General features: G+C 35.5%; 1 protein-coding gene across 1 annotated transcript in view; it reads left to right on the top strand.

Moving 5' to 3' along the window:
* LOC145678368 (zwei Ig domain protein zig-8-like) overlaps positions 1–22767 on the top strand; it is an 887136-nt gene that overhangs the window by 634085 nt on the left and 230284 nt on the right. Inside the window, exon 6 of the mRNA XM_081748434.1 lies at positions 10924–11137. Coding sequence (XP_081604560.1) covers positions 10924–11137 — 214 coding nt within the window. The remainder of the gene's footprint in view (positions 1–10923; positions 11138–22767) is intronic.

Consider the following 22767-nt stretch of genomic DNA (forward strand, 5'->3'; position numbering starts at 1 on the left):
TGTACATGTGTATATTCTGAACGGGCAAACTTTATGAATATTTTCAAATTCTGCTTTTTATTTTTCATCGTAGACTGAAACAGTTGCAGCTTATGTCTGACACATTTTCTCGGAAAACGACGTAAGTCTAAATATCTGCATTAATTGTAATAAAAGGTACGGGTCACACCACTAAACTTTCTCGCTCCAATTCCTGAAAGTTAATCATGTAGTGATGCAGTTATTAATGAAATATTTTCTTGTGGAATACGAAGAAGGTATTTTCGAAAATCTTTACCAATAGAAAATTCATTCCCAAAAGTTGCAGATTTTTCTGTAAGAAATAATTTGTTACATATGTTACGATTATTACTAAAATATTTGTATTCAAGATAATAACAAAATAGCATGAGTGGTGTGTTACAAAATTGTCAAATAATTAGTTATGAATTATGAGAAAAATACATGAATCGTTTTTGAGAAAATTATAAAAATCTCACCCTCAAGAATAAACTTTTCCTCGTAGACTTTAAGAACTAACGAGCTATGTAATATTGTTAGAATATTACTAAAATATTTACTTTTAAAATAAGAACAAAATCGCATGAGTCATTTTTGAGAAAATTGTACTAAAAAGCTAACCCCAAGAATAAACTATTCCTTGTACATTTTTCAGAACAAATTAGTTATGTCATATTATCTTGCTATTAATGAAATAAGTATGAACAAAATCGCGTCTGTCATTTTTGAAAAAAATGTGCGAAAAAGCTCACTTTCAAGAATAAACCATTCCTCGTTGATTTTTTTCAGCACAAATGAGTTATAATATATTGTCAAGTTATTAATAAAATATTTATTTATGACGAAAATCATGGGAGTTTTATCTGAGAAAATGTCCGAAAAACTCATCCCCGAGAATAAATTACCCCGTCTGAAAGTAAACTCACCCCAACAATAAACTACTGCTTCTCGATTTTTCCCAGAAAAATGACCTATACCACATACTGAGATTTTTGGAAAATTGATTTACAAAATATAAACAAAATAATTGGACACATTTTTGTGAAACTTGCAATTTTTAATTTTTACCTTTAAGTAAATTATCCTTACTTTTACAGGTAGGAAGAAAATTCGAGAAACTTCTCTGAATGATCACATAAAATCTTAAGTTTAAAATTTGCTTGAGATATGTTGAACCATATGGCTTCTAGGTCAGTTTATATCGGAATGAACGAAGGAGCGTATAAAGAGATGGGCAAATGTCTAAAGAAAATGCAAGGTATGACAATAAACGTGGCTGTTTAAGTCGAAGATGATGATTTCAAAAGCAAGAAGCCATTTATTCAGTGTAGTTCCAATTACACTCTCGACATATAGCTTGGTGGGGGGGCATGGCTGTTATATGAGGCGAATGCATTTTCCTTAGAAAGAACCTAAAACTCATGGCATTATTGGCATTGGTGACTTACTTCTTTGAACACGATAAATAATGTAGCCAATACAAAAAAAAAAAAAAAAAAAAAAAATCATACAACTTGTGTATACAAAATAGATATACTAACGCTGATCGATCTACTAATTTTTCTGCTATGTTTACAGTAACAGCATCAATAAACCAATAAACCATTAATAAGCACCAAAACGCGTTGCCATTAAAAATATTGATGGCTGCATTCACTGCAGCCATTTATGTTAACCTCTATCTACACAGATCATGCTACTGAATATATGAAATACGTCTGCTTCAAAAAATCTCTCCAGTACAACACCAAACCAATTTTGTGTTTCACATATTTGTATTTCTTTTTTTTTCTTCCAACTGTCACTGATCTATATAATTTTTCCTTCAAAATCATACGTCATATTAGTTGTTTTGAAATGTTCTTAATCTGATAGTAACGGTAAACTTTAGATGAGCGTGAGTGGGATATTAGCAAAAGCAGAAGAAAACACGAAGTCCTCTGAAGAGCATATATGACGTATAAGACTCATGCACGCAGAAGGCACAGAAACATTTAGACAGAGAAAATCTCATTATCAGGTATGAACTCCGTTTAATCCTATTTCCTAGAAGACGATCCTAAAATTAGATAGCGCTGTATAAGGGCTCAGAGGTTCACCACCAGATGTCGTTTCTTGCACATTTCCTCTGCCATCTTCTTCCCGTATAGAACATTGTAGATGCAGTTTCCACCTTTATCACTCAAGCGGAAATAGCTACCTGAGCTCAAACTTATTTACAAAAGAATGTTAATTATCTGGAGCTTTCTACCCATGCAACATGGCAGTATTTGTGTCGAGATGAAACATTCTGTTCAAGAGGAAATAGCTATGTGTTTGCAAATTGAGACAAAAATGATGTTTTCATATGTAATTATGCCAATTGCTAACAGCTAATCTTTTGGTTTCGGTTCTCTTCTTATAAAATATTTGAATAAGTGTTACCTGTCATCTACATAGCCTAATGTCTTTAATGGTCTTTTATTTTAATGGGTCAATGTTTTTTTTCTTAATGTCGAAAGCAGATTTGTGTTTGAGGTCTTACTGTTCATTCTCTTTTCCTGTCTTCACTAACTAATGTGCAATATCCGACATACTAAAAAGTTTGCCTTAAGCTCAAAATTACTAAACTATTTATGTTATGAAACATGATAAAGAATACTTTTATAAAGACACTACTAATGCTGATCAAATTACAACTTTCCATTACTGTTTCATGAAAACTGGATATGTAATACAATTTTTTTCTTTAAAATTAGTACGAAGAGATATTTTGTATATTCAGAAAATGTTGCCGTTCATTCATTAGAAATATGGTTAAATAAATTATTATGTACTTTTGTATACCTCTTGATTATTTCTTGTGCTTGGAGGTCAGGCTTGAAATTTGGAATATTTTGTTTATCTTCTTCAAGTATTTTATGTCATGTCTCAAGATAAAACCTAGTTTTATTTAGACAACTGTATACAGAATAACGAATTCCCTTATTAAGATTGTATTACTTCACCACAAAAAGCAACTGTTATACAGTCAGGTTAAAGAAACTTGGTTACCATAATATAAATGTTCACACAACATGAGATTTCAGCATTTAGTTATATACGGTACTTAATTCTCTATCATTTTGAGTGTTTTCTTGTTAACATTTGCATTTCATATGTTAGTGCGAATAAAAATAATTTACAAAAGTGTACGTTCAAGGACTAGTTTTTAAGAGCGCGACTTCAGTATCCATGGTCCCGAATGTGAATCTATAGCTACCGATGGGAGCACTAAAATTTCCCGGTATTGACACCGCACCATAAAATATTAAGAAGGTACCAGAATTAAGTGGAAGTGAACTCTAACCCTAAAAGACGAGTCGAGTCGAGATTTAAGCCTGTCTCGATTAGACTCGAGAAAATGTTGTTTCGACTCGTGTCTTGATTCGAAAGCATGTTTCTGTCTCGACTCGACAGTTTGTTTAGCAATTTGACTCGATTTCGAGACAAGACCACTTGATTTCGAGATGAGACAACTCGAAATTCGAGTCGAGACAAAATGTACAAGTTAAAACATACGCATACATCTGCTAGAATATTATGACTACGTACCTAATTGTCAGTATGTCCACTTTTGGCACGGATAACAACGGGGAAGCATCTTGGCATGGACGCAATGATCCGTGGTAGGTCGCTGGAGAGAATTGGCATTAGATATGTACACACAGGTCACCTAATTCCCGTAAATTACGGGGAGGGAGGCGATGCGCTCTGACGTCACGTTCAATCATATGCCAGACATGTTCGATTCGGTTCAGATCCGGCGAGTTGAGGATCCAGCACATCACTTGAAACTTGCCCCTGTGTTCCTCGAACCACTTCATCACACTATTGGCCTTGTTACATGGCGCATAATTTAGGCGAAGAATGTCACTACCGTAGGGAAACATGGTTGCCATGAAGGGGTATATGTAGTCTGCAAGCAGTGTGCGATACGCCTTGGCCGTCATGTTGCCTTGCTCGAGGTCTACTAGTCACATGGATGATCACGTGAATGTTCCTCAGAGCATAATTAAGCCGCCCCCGGCTTGTCTCCGTCCTGTAGTACAGGTGTCAAGAAACTGTTCCCTTGCAACCCGACGGATTCACACCCTCCCATCGTCGTGATGAAGAAAGTTTCGGGATTCAACAGACAATGCAAAGCTCTGTCACTGCGCCAAGTCTAGTGATGATGGTTATGTGTTCGTTTCAGTCGTAGTTACCTGTGTCGTGGTGTCAACATTCGCACACGGATGGGTCGTGTATTTCGGAGGCCCATCGTTAACTATTAAGTTTATGCGTTTTGTACGCTTCTAAAGTAATAAATGCTGGAATTGGGTTCAAGGCTGTTTCTGAGTGAATACTTCCTTCAAAATAATGTTATAAATTATAGAAAGATTTTCAGACATTCAAGTCGAGTCGAGGTCTTTACGACTGGAAAAATCGAGTCGAGACATGCGTTTGCTTCGATTCGTCTCGAATTTTACAAAGTGTGTCTCGACTCATGCATATCCCTATAAAAGACAGAAATAATAGTTTCTTGGAGCCGATGCACTAACAGTGAATAAACCAGATGAACGTTTGGTATCTGACTGGCACAGCTTTTCTTGGATCGCATAGGTTCCAACGCCATATTTCTAATCTTCTCTAGTCAGCGTATACGATTTATATATAATGCCACACAGAGACAAGTATAAATATAGACATTGCAGTCATTTGCCCCATACATGATACTTTTACTGAAAAGTGCACCTAGCAATATTTCATATTTTTTATAAATTTTCTATTTACTACCCTTCAATGTTACATAACTCGCTTCTTTTTGCTTAATTCATGAAGAATTTATTGGTGGTAGTGATTGTTTTAAGTTGATTTCTCAAAAAATCTCGTTCATAAAAATCTCATTCATTTTAAGACTGGTAGTCAATAATATACTGAGATCATGATGAAACGTTTTCTGTTTTGCAAGCATCCAACTACGTTTGTTATTTTAATACTTTAATTTGTAATTTACACTACTTCGTAAATGACAACACGTGAAAATCGCTACGAGATTCTATTTTACGTATGAAAAAACAACCTATTTTCCTAATATTAAATTTTGATTTAATCATTCTGCTCTGCCTGTTGGTCTAAAGAAACTGTGGCAAGTTCATCTACAAACTGTCAATATTCATTCACCAATGTGATAGTCATAACAGGCATTAAATTAAAGACATCTCTATAAGAGGAAAACTAATCTTAAGGTGGAGGTCAAATCAATATCCGTCTAAACGCCCTAATTTAAGAACTACTCAAAGGGATTCATCCGCTTAATGAACTAGAAAATCTCGCAGCAGCTACTGAGGGAAGGGGAGAAACAAAAGTCCTACGTTCGTCAAAGAGAAAGACAAAAAGAAATGGTGATACTCTGAAAGTATTCAGAAGCACGTTCAAGCTTTCAAACTAAAGTAATATTTAGATCATAAACTTGGGTCTGAAGAGATATTATGGTGGTCTTCAAATTTGTATATTATGGCTTTATTATTTATGTAATTTATTCTTTTAAATCTCCTATAACATTCGAATTCTAAAACTTATTTATTTATAACGATTTTTTTCTGCACAAGACCAAAAACTTTGATATTATAAGCATACTGTAAAGGAAACTAGGAGTAAAGTGAATATTGTCAAGAAGTATCAATGACCGAAAAATAAGTTGCTTGTTCTTGAATCCTCTTTAAGAGGAATTTACATTGTTTGCGTAAATATTAACAATCTTAGACCAATACTAATCTAGTTGAAGTATTATAACATTTTGCCTATCTATCAACTTACCTCATTTCTGTTTGATGCGGTGTTGCTGTATTGGAATGCAAAATTTGCGCTATTTTCGCCAATAAAATCAGGTTTCTATACCTAATGGTAAGTGAAGACCACATGGAAGAAAGAGAAAAGTTAATTTTTATTCGCCTTAGAAAATTGAATTTTAATCTTTGAAACAATGACCTACTTAGTATATCACAGTAATAAGCAACCAATAAGAAAAGCTATTCACTGGATGGACAGAGTAGGAGAGTGTACTCTTCAAGGCACGCACACTGATATTCATGTACCAAATGTGATATTTCCCAATTTTCCATGTGGTTTTTAATTTTGTATAATTCTTCTTGAACAGTTTACAGAAAGATAATATTTAATCTCAGCATCTCACAACGGAAGACTTTAGGTGATTTTATCATTCGATATACTTTTCACTTTTCTATCGAAATGACATATTAAGTTTCTATTATCACTAAATCATGTTTATAATGATTACCACCATCAAAAGTGTTTACTAAACTTACGCATTTGATCGAATGAACTGTATTTGAGTTAGTCTACCAAACTAAATCGGCATTTAATTGTAATGTTTTGATTCGGCAGCAATAAACTATCGTAAATCGTTCACTTTTCAATAGATAACCCATAAAAAATTGTTTGTATTAAAATTATTCTTAAGTTCAATATTCTTTGTCATGCATAAGATAACCAAACACGTTCTGACCTCGTTTTGTCTTCAAAACACACTGTGTTTCCCCGCGTAGTGCAGTTGCTAGCGTCCTCGTCTTTGGTCCCAACCAGGTTCACGTTCAATTCTCGGTAGGAAGTCTCAGTCGAAAAGGTATAACAGGGTTTTCAAGCTAGTCATTCTGAGTGAGCTTTTCCCTATTTTTTCCTTATTTACACCAGGCAAATACCAAAATGTTACCTAACATACAAATCTTAGGTAACATTTGGTAACATTTTGGTAACATTTTGGTAACCTAAGATTACTTTCTTCCTTTCTCTTCTCCGGATAATGTGCTTGCCGAGGGACGTCATCCCTCATACGTGTCAGGCCGTGGGTGCCAGTAATGCACATAAATATGTAATAATGAATAAAGAAATCAAAGACTTATTGTGGAACATATTATAGTTCTTTTCTTTCCCACTTCACAACTTTAAACCGATAAACGTAAGCAAGAATTTCCAATATCTTTCAAAACGTGATAACCTTGTATAGAAGATCAGGATTTTCAATCACCTCCACTGGTACACAATAACAAATCACCGATGTTATTTTTACTTCTAATACATACAGAAAATAGTTGCTTCCAATATTTAAAGAAAATGGAAGTTGGAACTTAAAGAAAGTGGGAAAAATGGGCTTGTCTTGTACTGATCTTAATAATTGCAGAATAATGTGAGCCTTCTGGGATTGTTCTAAAAGTAATGGGAAACTATTGTTCTGGTTTCTCTTTCATTAGTCCAAGTCAGTTAATAATCTTAATAATCATAATCACCTAGGACTTAATTAGTACCAAAACGTTGTAGAACATTATTACCATATTTTGTTTACGGAAAAAGTTAGATTAATTAAGATATATTTCAACAAATTCCAAAATGAAGTTCGAGTAGGAAGACATTTGTCTACTACCTTTCACGTCGAGAATAGGCTGAAACAAGGAGATGTGCCCCATTATTATTCAATTTTGTTCTGGAATTCGCTATACGAAAACTCAGAGATAATAACATGAGCTATATGTGAATTTCACTCGCCATGTTATGGCTCGCGCTGACGATGTAAATCTGTTAGAGGATGATATGAAGATAATAGGAAAAATGTAAAGCTTTTATTAACACCTGATTGACGTCGGTATAGAAGTAAGTGCACACTGAAAAAATGACTTGGTCACGAATACCAAATATGTATGGTCAGGGCATTTGGTTAATTTACCTAAAATTTGATCATTTATACCAAACATGTTTGGTCATGAACACTATTTGTTTTGGTCAGAACATTTGGTTGTTTAATTTGGTTATGCCAACCAAATCTTAAGTGATTTGGTAAAGATTTGGTTTTCCTGACCTAAGTTTAGTTGCGAAGTCATGTGTATCGATCTGACTTCTGGGTAATCTTTATGGAAGCTACCAGTGTTTTGAGCGTATGTAAGTGACAACTAAAACTGACTATTTACCAGCACAGAATGAATATTTGAAGTGTGTGATTAATTGTATAAATCGAGGTATGCTTACTTTTTCGTATATATTAATTTACTGTAACGTAATTTGTATTGGTTACTTTAGAGGCCGTAAATTTGGTGTAACAAATAGGCCTTTATATACAGATGAAGCAAGCGAGTTGTATTGACGACGCTAGAGCAGGAAGCAAAGTTATAGGGGCAAGGGTTGGGGATTTTCCTATTTTCCCACTAGAAACTTCCGGAGAGGGGTAAAATAAAGTGACACTATCACCAGAAGTTTGCAAAATAAACAGTTTAATCCACAGCTTACAGATGCACAAAATCTAAAATATATAAAAGAAATAAGGAGTATTGTTTAGTTTCTTCCCCAGATCACTTGGTATTGGCTCTGACTCACTTGGTGGTGGTTATTATTCGTTATTTGTAACTGTGGTGTATTCATAAATATAAATGCAGTGTCAACGTATGGCACAGAAACGATGGTTCATAAAACACGAACCAAATTGTGCTAGGTGGCAACTAAAAAGCACGAATGATATCTTACCGAGTCAGAACAGGAGCGCAGCATTGTCGCGAGCGTTAGCAACGGGGTGCGTCCGTAGGGTGCAGGCGCATCAGCGACTGATGGTATTCATATAAACGAGGTAGTTAAGAACAGCTCACTCTAAGTCACACTACCAGCTCCGGAGCCGTTGATGGATTTGGGGGAGATACTAGGTGTCATCCGAAATATGAAGCATAATTTTGAGAGATCTTTTTATATGGAATTCAAATATGGGAATTCTTACCTGTGCGATAGATATTTCCTGAGAAATATGTTAATAAAATCGTGGGCGTTTACGTTTGGGACACCACTTGGAAAAATTATTGAAATAATACAGGGCGTTTCGAAACAACACCGACAACGTTTGGGAGTTGATTATAGACCAACCTGGGTGCACAAATGCTTTCTTTCGGAGCTATAGGCTGCCGAAAACATGAAAAAGAGATATTTAAAGGTTCATAGCTCCAAAACTATGAAACCTACCGTAATCGGGTCGAAACTTCACTTAGAAACTAATATTTGCCCTATCCAAATAGCCATGTTTGAGAATCCTGCCGTACTTCTGCAACAATTTTTGTTGAGGTAGTTGCTGAGTACTTCAAATTATATACTCATAGCCAAACTCCCACTATAAAAATTGTTACGTGAGTACCGCAGGATTCTGAAACTTGTGGATATCGCAGGATTTTTGGATAGCAATTGTATTAGATCCTTACTGAAGTCTTGATCCCTCTACGGTAGGTCCCGGTACTTATACCAACAGTATTTGATAATTTCTACCAAATCTTTCGTTCAAATTCACTAAATGCAGGTTTAGTATTTACAACCAAATTATTTAGTTTCAAGAACTAAATCTGGATCATTTTAACCAAAATTTTGGTATTCCCAACCAAATCCTACTTATTTGGTCAAAATTACCAAGTGCATATTTGGTACTGAAAACCAAATACTAGGTTCCTGTAACGAAAGAAATCGTAATCAAGTGATTTGGTGCTGGTGACCAAACGTTTGGTTGGCGCTATATTGACCAAACGATTTGATCACCAGCCTCTATGTTTTGGTCAATCTGACGAAATCTTTTTTTTTAAGTGGCAAAGGAAACTAAATACATGGAAATTAGCCGTTAATTTAATACAGCAAATTGTGCATGCGTTAAAATATCAAATAATACTTTCGACAAAGTGATATTTTCAAAGCTCTAGGTCAACATTAACAGACCTAAATCACATCCACTGAGAAATTAAATGTCAATTGAAACCAAGAAGTAATTGTTATAATTCAGTCCAAACTCTTTTGTATTTACGAATTCTGTCGAAGAATTTGAAGCTCACTCACTTTGAGGGAAGAACGTATATTGAAAGTATTTGCGAATAAAATCCTAAGGCGAATATTCGGACCGAAGAGGGACAGTTATGGAAATTAAGGAAACTTCGTAACGGAGAACTTCATAATTTATTATCTGTTTACTTAACATTATTAGGATCATGAAGGCTAAGAGACTCACGTGCCTAGGTCGTCGAGCCCGAATTTAAGAAATTAGAAACATTTTCGAAATTTTACCTGGAAACTCAGTCGGAGAAGACCATTAAGAAGATCTAGACGCAGATGGGAAGTGAATGTTAAGATGTATTTCACAGAAATAGAAATAGAAGGTATAAATTAGATCCAGATGGAAAAGGACAGAAGACAATGTAAAAATTTATGAATGCAGTATTGAACCTCTGGATTCCATAGGCCATAGAGTCCGATAGTTAGTTAATCGTATATGCATATCACCATCGAAAGTTCCATGACATTCGACATCATTTTCAAAATTATTCTGTCATCTCTCTTTTTTTTTATATAGCATATTTTTCCTTCACATTCCCAATCATTGATGGTCCTTGGAGTTGAGATGGGTTCATAATCAGGAAGGGAATACTGCTCCTTCCCTTAATTTTTAAATAAAACATGTTGCATGAACAAATCTAATTTCTATAAACATAATTTGCTTTTGTTGGAGAGTAGAGGTTTAACCGCGTAATTTAGGTTAAAAGTTTATGAGAGGGAAAGAGAATCTCTCGCTTTTACAATGCACATCACCAGTTAACTACATATTCACACCTGATTGAGTAAGGAACGAAATTAGAGAGAAGAAATAGGAAAAATTCCATAGTAAACAATTCGTAAGCTTTGGCAATGCATATGGCTCGGAACCGACGTTTGCTCTAGCTATGAGGTCAACGTTTCTTATAACCTAGATTCTGAAAAGTAATTAAGGTTAAATTCAATCAACCAACCAAGAAGATTGAAGTCCAAGTTCTTGTATATTTAAATTATATTTATGATATGATAGATAAGATACAAACTTAAATGTCCATATCTTATTAAATTATTATTTTTCTTTCATGGCAGGTAACATGGCTCCACCGGAAGCAGGATTCTATTCACTTGCTAACAGTTGGCCGCCAAACCTATAGCAGTGATTCCCGTTTCAGCCTGAATTACCGGTATCCAAACAATTGGAGGCTTGAAATCCTGTATGTGAACAAGAGGGATGAAGGCTTATATGAGTGTCAAGTGGCTACTCATCCACCTCGCGTCAAACAAGTTTATCTTCGTGTTAGTGGTAAGTGCATAATCTCATGGTTGCCAAAATAATAAGTTATATATAATAAAATGTTTTGTGGAAATGAACCGTGGGTATCCAGAAATGAGATTGAAACAAGAAGATAAAATGAACTCTTACTGAATATTAACCCGATATTGATATCACTTCTGTTGTTTTAACCCTTTAATTGGCAAGCATTGATAGCGTTACTATTAAAATGTTTAGTTTCCTTTTATGGTTGAACCATGTCTTCCTGATCATAATTTCGTAATTTTTAAAGTATTTTTTACTTTGGTTACAAAATATAGGATGTTTATTTCAAAGCAACATTGCCATAAAATAGGTCTTATGTGTAGGTCTTACTGAGCAGTAATGCCTTATTATGATCAAATATCATAAGAATACTCTCAGTAATTAGCAACAGTTTCGTTGAAACACTTTCCTACAAAGACATAAACCACAAATTAAAAAAAAAGAACTTTCGCGGAACATAGAGAATAGGACTTCTACAATACTAAATTTGACTGCCCGCTATTGACGAAGATTGGAAATATCTAAACAAGCGACCGGCAAATCATGTATATAAATATTCTATGAAATCAATAATGCCAATTAAATAATCACTGAAGATATAATTCGTGCAGATAACGGAATAGAATGCGAAAGAGTTAAATGCTTGTTGATGACGCATGAGTTCTCGTTCTCTGGTCACTAAGCAAACAACGCACCAAAAACATATTTTCTAATTGTATAACAATTCATTCATTTAAAATACTTGTTTTCCTTTCCTCTAATTAATATTCAATTCAATTAGAGTTGCAAGCAACGAGAATCTACAAAATAAATGTTTAGTTTACCTTAGAAAATGAATGTATAAAGTCATATTGTCTTGAACGATGAAAGAACAGCAATTATCCCAGATTTATGTTTTTTAGTTTTATTGCTGAACATCCGTAAAACAATGACAAACAAGTTAAGTTTACCGAACACCAGATTCTGAAGTACTTCCATGATTTTACATAAGAATTTGATAGCAATTAATAAAGCGTTATGATTAGAAGAGGTCTTAAAGTAGGACAGTAATAAGTGTCTACTTTTTTGGACGGTCATGTTAATTTCTAGTATAGAGGATCGCAAAGTAGGTTTGTCATTGGTGTGGGATAGCAAACAGAAGAAACTGCACCGTAATGATTATTAGTAACTCCTATCTTCGTTATATTACTTCAATCTTAATAGTGATACATAAAGTACATTAAAAAATGTTTTTCGCACATGGAAAGCTAAGACGGTGACCTGAGTTTATACCTATATTAAGTTTTATTCATCAATCTGGTAAAATTAATAAACAGTATTACTGTACTATAAATATGATCGGAATTCTACATACCCTCACTGTTAGGATAATCATATTTTTCAATATACAGCTTTCAAATGTAATTCAAATTTATAATATTACAACTTTATACGGACGTATAACCTGTCTTCACATTTTCATTGTTATTAAATGTTCCAAGTTACTACTACTGTTTCTCTATTTAAGAACCTATCAGTTAAGTAACTTGTTGCAACTATTAATTTAAAAATGTATATATCTGGTGCTTGCGTACCTACCGAAATAATTGATCATATGTTCTCGATACCATATTTGAAAGAAATTTGTTAACTTATTTTTTTAAATTTTATCTTCTATATTAATTTATAAAGCAAAATTCAATAATATAATATTTGTTGGAGAAGAGAGAAAAACAAATTGTATGAAATCAAGTGTGTTTTCTAATAGACGAATGATGCCGTAAAAAACAATTTGTTTTTAAAAAAATAAGGAAACATATTGTAACGCGATTTGAAAATAAAATACAAGTAGAATTAGTCTTCCGATATCTCAAATGGAAAGAGAATACATAAAAAATTACAAGACAGCAGAGCAAATTGCTAAGAAAATATTATGTATATGCATTACAATTGCAACGACTTTGATCTTTTAAATAGAATTTTCATTGTTTTTCGACACTTGGTTCTTGAGTATATTTAGAGTTAATATATGACTTCTTAATATAATAATTTGTTTTAACGAATAGTTTTTTTACTTTGTTTTACAGTAAACAAACAAATCATGAGCCAAATCATGAATTTATATTTATTTGAAATATTGTTTATCAGAGAATACGTATAGAACGTCATTTTCGAGCAATAATTTGTTTAACTTATAAATTATAAAGAACATAACTTAGTGAAAACAATTACTTTATTTGAGTACATTTGGATATTGTGCTGTGTATTTTATATATGAGTCTTTTTTCGTATGAGTATGAATCACTAAACTTTAAAAGTGACGCAACCTATTGTGCTTAATTATTTTAGTGCCAAAGAAAATATTTACTTGGTTGCGCGAGACTCAGATTGAAATATTACTCTCTTTGTGTTATTTCAATGAGATGAAGTGACTCAAGTATTTCTGTGTCAATATATGTATTAAATCAATAATTTGCCCTCAGTCTATTATTACTACAAGTTAGCTAATATTCCCAGGTTTTCAAGCGGGTAATATTTTGTGCCCCTTCCGAACACTACATCTTTCTTTCTTTTTTTTCTTTTTTTTTTTTTTGTTAGCATGAATGAAGAAATATGTAATTCAGTATAGTAAAGTAAAGATTGGTATATAGATCTTTAGTTCCCTTGTTATTGGCTACCGAAATGGTGTTCTAATTAGTAAAACATTATTATATCGTATGTGCTAATGACTATACTAATCCGATCTTGACCAAATTTGGTTTGGTAGTAGACCTCTCTAACTTACTATGCTCATTGAATATTATGTTATGCGAAACATTCATTCTTGAGTTTGAACTTATTAAAATGAAGAAATTCCAAAAATCACGATTGATAAAACCCATTTGATCTTGACCAAACTTGGTATGATAATAAAGGTTGACAAGATTTTCTACACATTCCAGTATATTATAATATTACAGTTACATATCTTTAGTTTCCAAGTAATTGACAATCTAAATTGGGTTTGAGCTTAGTGAAAATAAGCAATATCAATGAAATGCGACTGATACAACTCACCCGTCTTTACCAAATTTGGCATGGTCATATACAGTACCTTTAGAAGATTACTAAACATTTGCAGTAATCTTATAGTGTACATATCTTTGATCCTTCAGTGGTAGATCACTAAGGTTGAAGTTTTGACTTCTTGAGGCCAAACCTTCAAGCTTGATATTCAACTCAAATTCCTGCACACCATAATATTCTACACGCATAGTAATTTTTTAAAAGTCTATCAAGTTTTGATTTTTTTTCACAAGTAGAAAACTTTAACTTTTGGAATACTGGCTATCCAATTTATGTTTTGGACTCACACTCTGTTACGGAAAGTAATTGTAGCACGTATTTATAAACAATATTTTGCTAAAAATCCAATGAAGGACTATCTTTCTCCGCTATAGGGAAATTTGTGTTTATAGAACAGAAGTTATAAGTGAACAAGAAACAAGATCCATGTGAAATTCAAATACTCCCTTTTATTCTTGAAGTTGTATAAAATCAAAACCTATTTTCACTCCATTTCTTACCTTCAATTTTTGAACATGCATACAATCCGATCCATAATCCATAAGCAGACAGCAGACAGAGCATGTAGTGTATTCGACATGTTTGCTACTTTCAGAATGCAATTAAACTTGGTGCGTCTGTTAATGAAGGATAAATTACGAAAAAAGGACTAACCGAATGGTTTTTATTATGATGAAGAAATACCAAAGATAGCGGAGACTGAAAGTTAAACTTCCAAGTTGAACTTAGCAGAACACACATACACACACACACCACACACAGACACACATACACTGTGTGATCAAAAGTATATGGACACCTTTCTGAAAATGACTTACAAGTTCGTGGCGCCCTCCATCGGTACTGCTGGAATTCAATATGGTGTTGGCCTACCCTTAGCCTTGATGACAGCTTCCACTCTCGCAGGCATACTTTCAATCAGGTGCTGGAAGGTTTCTTGGGGAATGGCAGCCCATTCTTCACGGAGTGCTGAACTGAAGAGAGGTATCGATGTAGGTTGATGAGGCCTGGCACGAATTCAGCGTTCCGAAACATTCCAAAGGTGTTCTATAGGATTCAAGTCTGGATTCTGTGCAGGCCAGTCCATTACAGGGATGTTATGGTCTTGTAGCCACTCCGCCACAGGCCGTGCAGTATGAACAGGTGGTCAACCGTGTTGAAAGATGCAATCGTCATCCCCAAATTGCTCTTCAACACTGGGAAACAAGAAGCTGCTAAAACCATCAATGTGAGCCTGCGCTGTGAGAGTGCCACGCAAAACAACAAGGGGTGCAAGCCCACACCAAGAAAAACACGACTACACCATAACACCACTACCTCCTAATTTTACTGTTGGCACTACACACGCTGGCAGATGTCGTTCACTGGACATTCACCATACTCACATCCTGCCGTCGTATCGCCACATTGTGTACCGTGATTCGTCACTTCACTCAACGTTTTTCCACTGTTCAATCGTCCAATGTTTATGGTCCTTACACCAAGCGAGGCGTCGTTTGGCATTTACCTGCGTAATGTGCGGCTTATGAGCAGCCCCTCGACTACGAAATCCAAGTTTTGTTTATCTCACGCCTAACTGTCGTAGTACTTGGAGTGGATTATGATGCACTTTGGAATTCCTGTGTGATGGTCTCAATAGATGTCTGCCTATTACATTTTATGACCCTCTTCAACTGCCGGTGGTCTCTATCAGTCAGCACACGAGGTCGGCCTGTATGCTTTTGTGCTGTACGTGTCCCTTCACGTTTCCACTTCACATCAGACACAGTATACCTAGGGATGTTTAGGAGTGTGGAAATCTCGCGTACAGACTTCTGACACAAGTGACACCCAATCACCTGACCACGTTCGAAGTCCGTGAGTTCCGCGGAGCGCCCCAGTCTGCTCTCTTACGATGTCTAATGACTACTGAGGTCGCTCATAATGAGTAACAGGCAGTAGGTGGCAGCCCAATCAATGCACCTAATATGAAAAACGTATGTTTTGGGGAGTGTCCGGATACTTTCGATCACATAGTATATATGGAATGGTTTTATTCCCAGAACTTCACCCATCAAGAAATTAAAGAAATTTCTGTATCCCTGATACAAACTATTATTTATTATTGGCACGGACAATATTATTACTAAAGCCATTCAGTATTCTATTTTCTCATTCATCAAACGGAGCATGAAAATTTATCCTCAATTATATAATTTTCTTCAGCTGCCTGTAATATATAGATTGATATATCTCTCATCTATGAACAATATTATAGTTGAAAATTTAAAGCCCAAGTCCCAAAATCAAAATGTTTTGCCCTGGGCGTAGCAGTGAATATTAAATAACACGTGAAGTGTACATTAGAATATGTACATAGCTCTCAAAAAAACACCAAGCATGCATAAAATATATCCATGTGGCACTTAAAATATTTAAACACAATTAAACGTAATAGTAAATGATCAACTTTGGGATATATCTCAGTAACCATAGTGTGTACTGTCATCTTACTACTTGATGAGAATGTAGTTTAGTTATAGTTTCATTTTAATACGTGGCATATTTATCGTATAACAACTTTTAGGTTAAAAAGCACTAGTTCCTCTCGATTTTCTCGAAATATACGCTTTATAATTTCCATTTACTAGTACTATTTATGTTTTATTTTCTAAGAGAAAAAACACGCGATAGAAAGAACAAATTTTGTAATTTGAGTAGACAAATATTTCAGGTTACATTTTACAGTAGATATTTTGAAGGGGAGTTGTTGATTTAAAGAACGACATGTATCTTGAAATGCGTAGGTTGGTAATTACATGCAACTCGAGGAGATGTATATCCTCTCTTCCCGTATCAGTTGCCTTGCCTATGATTATGGAAAGTTAACGTCGTATTAATATAAAATTATCTAAATGAATAGTACAATATCTGGAGCTAAATTTTTACGTATATAATGCCAAAATGTCATTAGTCATGGAATCTACTGTAAATTGATAATTATATTATATCATTAAGAGGCTATGGAGCACACTACAGAGATTATTTTGGGAAGTACGTATGAATTAAATACAAAACTATTTATCATTATTATTATATGAAACGTTCAATGTTATTATACTGTGTTCATAAGTATACGCCTCCAGTGTGTTCGTCTTCATAATATTTGTTTGAACATTTGATTAACTCAAGGAAAAGATTTAACAGATTTTATGTTACATTGCTTTCATAGAAGTGGTCAGTTTGCATTATCTTTGATTTTTCTTTTTATCTTTTTATTTTATTTTATTTTATTATTATTATTTTTTTTTTTTTTGTAGAAATATTCAACGGAGGCTGTAATACAGGTTTGTTAGGTCGAGAAATTGTAAGGCAGAAAGACTATTAATAAACTGCACATAACTAATATATGCATATTGTTTATTAATAATGAATAAGAAATAAGATGCAGGGATGAAATTGAACTTAAAGAAATAATAATAGTGAACACATAAGAGTTGAGTTAATTTTTAGTTTAACGTCCCGTTCAGCAGCGGGGCTGTATGAGACGTGGACCTACTGAATAACGTGCAATCCGAAGCACATGAGCTCCCGCCGGGAATCGAACCCGGGTCTCTCACGCAAAGGCGCATACGCTAACCGCTTTGCCACGAAGGAGCTAGCTGTGAACATATAACAATAAACCAACGAATTTAAATTATGATATTAGGTATAAATAGCAGTCATTAATGTATTATGAAAGAAAATTTTGTTCAAGTACATGATGTCATTAATGAATTACGTATGTTTGCTATACGTCACCTTCAATGCTAACATTTCTTTGAGACATGACGATAACTTCTTTAGACGCTATGTTGAGACGCTTCTTGAGAAGCATATAAATATAATTAGGATATAATACCCAAAATTAAGGGAGTCCTGAAATTTTAAAACTTTGAAACGGCCTCCAGTTTGAAACAGTATGATGGACTGGATTCAATATTTGTAATGAGAATGAACTTACCAAATTTGGTTTTAATCCATTCGCTTTTAGAAAAGTTACTGTATCCACAATATACTAAAACGTGTTTCTACTATTATAGTAATAGATGGATATCGTTAGATCTCTTCTATAGGTATCTTAAAAATCCCACACAAGCTTATTACAAACTGAAATTATAAGGGGGTTGCTGCCACAGGATGTGATAAAATGAGAGTCGTAATAGGAATTAAGTCGAGAACCACTGCTTTAACCTAATAATGTATTATTAATAACACTAACACTGAAAGCAAACTAGCTGAAATATAATAGCACTATATTATTTCTACTAATTTATAAACATTCTACGTAGCATTTATATACTGTACAGAAGGGTCCAAAAATGTACTCACTGTTTGTAATTAAATAATGCCTAAGGAAGAAGATTTACACTCACTAATTTAATACGTACTGTAGTGTAGGCGTTAAACTTAGCGAGTACGAGGAGCTGGCAAAATTATGTCGTGCATGCGCAGGTTGTTGGTGGTGGAATGAGCCAGTACAGCAGAAGACAGTGAACTAGCAACGATTGCTGAGATCTGCTTATCGTTTGTTGAATGCAAAGCTCTACTAAAATGGCACTAAAAGTACAAGAACATTCACGAGGTACAACAGCATTGACAGAGATTTTGGAACACTGCCACCAACATGTTGAAAAATTCGGAGTCGACGGAACAGTTAAAGATACGCACAAGGAAAAATCCAGCTTATCACGAACAGCTACAAGTCCAGCGTCCAGTGGTACAGTATTGCCACATTTCACCCGATCACCGCACAAATCAGTGAACCGGGAAGTGCACGAAAGTGGGGTGACCTGGTCAAGTGTAAGGGACGTTCTGAAGAGCGTAAAGTGTAAATTGTACATTCAAAAACTGCCCACGTGATGCATAAGGACGACCCAAATTGAAGGATTGAGTAAATAAATGGCTTCAGCATATGGTTCGGGAGAATGCGAGATTTGCAGGTAAGTTTGTGTGGCTTTACGAGGCGAAATTCAAGCTAAACGGTACTGTGAACTACCACAATTGTGTCTGCTGGGCCCTGAAAATCCCCACGCTCATGTGGACAGGACAGTGAATCTACCGTGGGTCCTGTGTGGTGTAGACTATCAGTGTGTGGTGCGATTGCTGCTTTGTTTTAAAGGGTTTTGTAACTGTTGACGCATATCTTGATATGCTTCAGACAAGGATTTTGCCTCTTACCAGAACTCTATATGTTTATGAACATTTTTTCATACAAGACGGAGCCCCAGCTAACTACCATCAAGGCGTTCAGTTGTATCTCGACAGAGATGGCGTAGGTTAATGAAAACTTGACAAGACAGGAGTTCGATTCCTGGCGGGAACTCATATTGGTTGAATTTAACGTTAAGCTTAGACCCATGTTTCATATAGCCTCACTGCTAAAAGGAACGCTAAAGTAAAAATCAAATCAAAAATCAAAATCCACCTACTAAAGAGTTTACACTTATAATAAAACAAGGCTGTGAAGTTATCACTAATCGGAGTTTGAATTTCTACGGCCAATCGCTCAAGCACTGCTCTGTTAAAACACCGGTGGATGACTTTACGATATAAAATGGTAAAGTGTTTATCATGGGCCATATTACGATGGATTTCAATGTAGTTATCATACCGTATATAATTAATTGTTTGTTGAATAAAAGATATTTTTCAGTGGGAAATAGGATGAAATTTGGAAATGAAATCTTGAAGTTTTATGTCTCACGTTATGCCAGTTAGGCTAAAGGAGACGGTGATGATGAGAGATAAGTGAAACGGTGGAACGAAGAAAGTGGAAGGAAACGGGAGAACCCCGAGAAAACCCATGAGTACGGTGTTTGTCCACCACAAAGTCCCCATGGCGAGAGCTGGGATCGAACCAGGGACCCCAAGCACCGGAGGTGAACACTCTACCACTGAGCCACCGCGTCCCCAGGATGAAATTTGAAAGTCTCAAATTAAAGTAAAGTAGGAAAAAAATCTATAATTTCCCATATTAATTAAGCTTATCGTACAAACGTAAAATGCCCATTTAATTAAACTTACAGTACAAATGTTATCCCTATTTTTCTCACAATTTTATGACTTGATTGCCTTGTGCTCTGAACATTCAATATAATAAACACAAGCTTCAGCAATTATTATAATAGAAATCAGTAGGTATAAAATGCCAAGTAATGTCGTTTTTATTTCTTAATTAATTCTATTAGAAATGTGGTCGACCCGGAACACCTAACTTAGTTATTCATTCAATAGGTAGATATTTTAGGTCAGCACACGAAACTGAAGTTTACGTCAATAAATTTTTAAAGATCTGTCTAATCTTTTAAGAATGATACAAAAATGTTCCAGAATTCGATTCAGGATGTTTGTTGCAAAACAAAAAGAGTAACTCAGAACACATAGAAAAAATAACTTACCATTAGGTAAAAATACTAATTTCCTAGCATCTAATACTAGGAATCTCGAAAAATATTTATGCAAATCAATAAAATTAATATACCGTGAATCTAAGTGTTACAAACTTAATTCCTTCTGCAACGCTGTTCGTAAACCAAAGCATTTTTAAAACGAACCTATCTTTCCCATTGCAAGTATTGTCAATAGAGATTATATACCATCTGTTCTATGCACAACATGGTTCTGCATATATATATGTATATATATATATATATATATATATATATATATATATATATATATATATATATATACAGATGGAGATCAGAAAAATGGAAACACCTGAACGAAATTGCAACTTACCAGATTAATATGGTGTCGGGCCACCTTTCTCCTTCAGAACAGCCTTGATGAGACGTGAGATGGAGGCATAGAGGTCGTGAATGGTAGCAAGTGGAATTTAACACCATTCGTCGTGCAGGGCATCGGCCAGTTCTGTGAGAGGGGATGGAGGTTTAAATCGTCGCCGGAGTCGTCTTTCCAAGACGGACCACAAATGTTCAATTATGTTGAGATCTGGGGATTGGGCGGGCCAGGGTAGGTGTTGAACTTCATTCCGATGATCCTCAAACCACGCTGCAACAACGCCAGCTATATGAATGGGTGCATTATCATCCTGGAAGATGGCGTCATTGTTCGGGAACAACATCCGGAGCATAGGGTGCAAGTGGTCTCCTAAAATTGCGACATAATCGTTGGCAGTGATTCGTCCGCTAAGTGTGACCACAGGACCCAATGAAAAGCATGAAATGGCGGCCCACTGCATCACCGATCCGCCGCCATGTTTCACAGTTGGGCGGAGACACAGCAGATCATAAGCTTCTTTGGGCGTTAACCACACATAAACACGGCCCGTGGTTGGGCATAGGGGAAGGATGACTCACCCAACCATATCACACGTTTCCAGTCCTCAACGGTCCAAGTGGCATGGTCGCAGCACCATTTGCGGCGTGCGAAAGCGTTATGGTCCCTGATGAGCGGTTTGGCCCGTGCAACACGACCCCGTAAGTACATGTCATGCAATTCGCGGCGGACTGTGATTGTCGAAACAGGGTGGGGGAGGTGCTGGTTGGGTTCATCCGTCACTTGCTCCGCAGTGGCACGACGGTTCTGCGTGACAATGCGCTTTAATACCCGGCGTGACCTGTCACTCATGATTTTCTTCCGCCCACTGTTCCGCTTCCCCGATGTGGTTTTCCCGTGTGTTGTGTAGGCCGTCATCACCTTCGACACTGTCCCATGCGACACACCTAACACAGAAGCCACTGCCGTCACACTCACTCCACATAACCGCACACCAACAATTTGCCCTCTTTGAAAATCTGAGAGGTCTTCCATTTTACACTACCTCCGTCTGCTGCTACCACTGGACACTGCGCCTGGCGTAGTATGGAGACCGACCTTACACACCACCACCAGCGGTCCGGTTCTGCGGGCGCCACGACACCACTGCCAACCCATACATCTGACGTGTTACCAACTACAGGTGTTTCCATTTTTCTGATCACCATCTGGACATATATATAACACTAAATATATATATATATATATATATAACACTAAATTAAACAAAGGAACAGCATGAGAGCTAAATAAGCAAATACTTCAGGTTTGTCACTATTCATCTCTTAAAAACTATGAATTGCAGAATCACATCGGTCAAATTAGACATTTTATTTTCACACTCTCTAAACTAGGACTTGAGCGGCTTCGGGTTTGTCACTATTCACCTTGACTTTAATCTCGGTCAATTTGAATATTTTACTTTTCATCTTCGCCTTTACCCTTCCATGCCGATGAGAGCTAAACTTGATTTGAACGGCTTAAAGATTGTCACTATTCGTCTCAACGACTCCAAAAGCTACGAATTCCACACTAATCTCTGTCAATTTGAACATTAAATTTTTCTCCTCCCCCCATTCCTGTGAAGATAAATTTTCACTTGAATAACTTCGGGCTTGTTACCATGCAACACAACGAACCCAAAAGCTATTCGTTTGACACTAATATAATTCGTTTTCGTTTGTTTTTACATATCAACCCATTACAAGTTTCCATATAGCGAAAGTGACTCCCGCATAAAAGAGTATTTTAAAATAAAGTGCTAGAAC

The sequence above is a fragment of the Thermobia domestica genome, chromosome 2 (assembly GCF_964235325.1).
Source record: "Thermobia domestica chromosome 2, izTheDome1.hap1.1, whole genome shotgun sequence".
NCBI lineage: Eukaryota > Metazoa > Arthropoda > Insecta > Zygentoma > Lepismatidae > Thermobia > Thermobia domestica.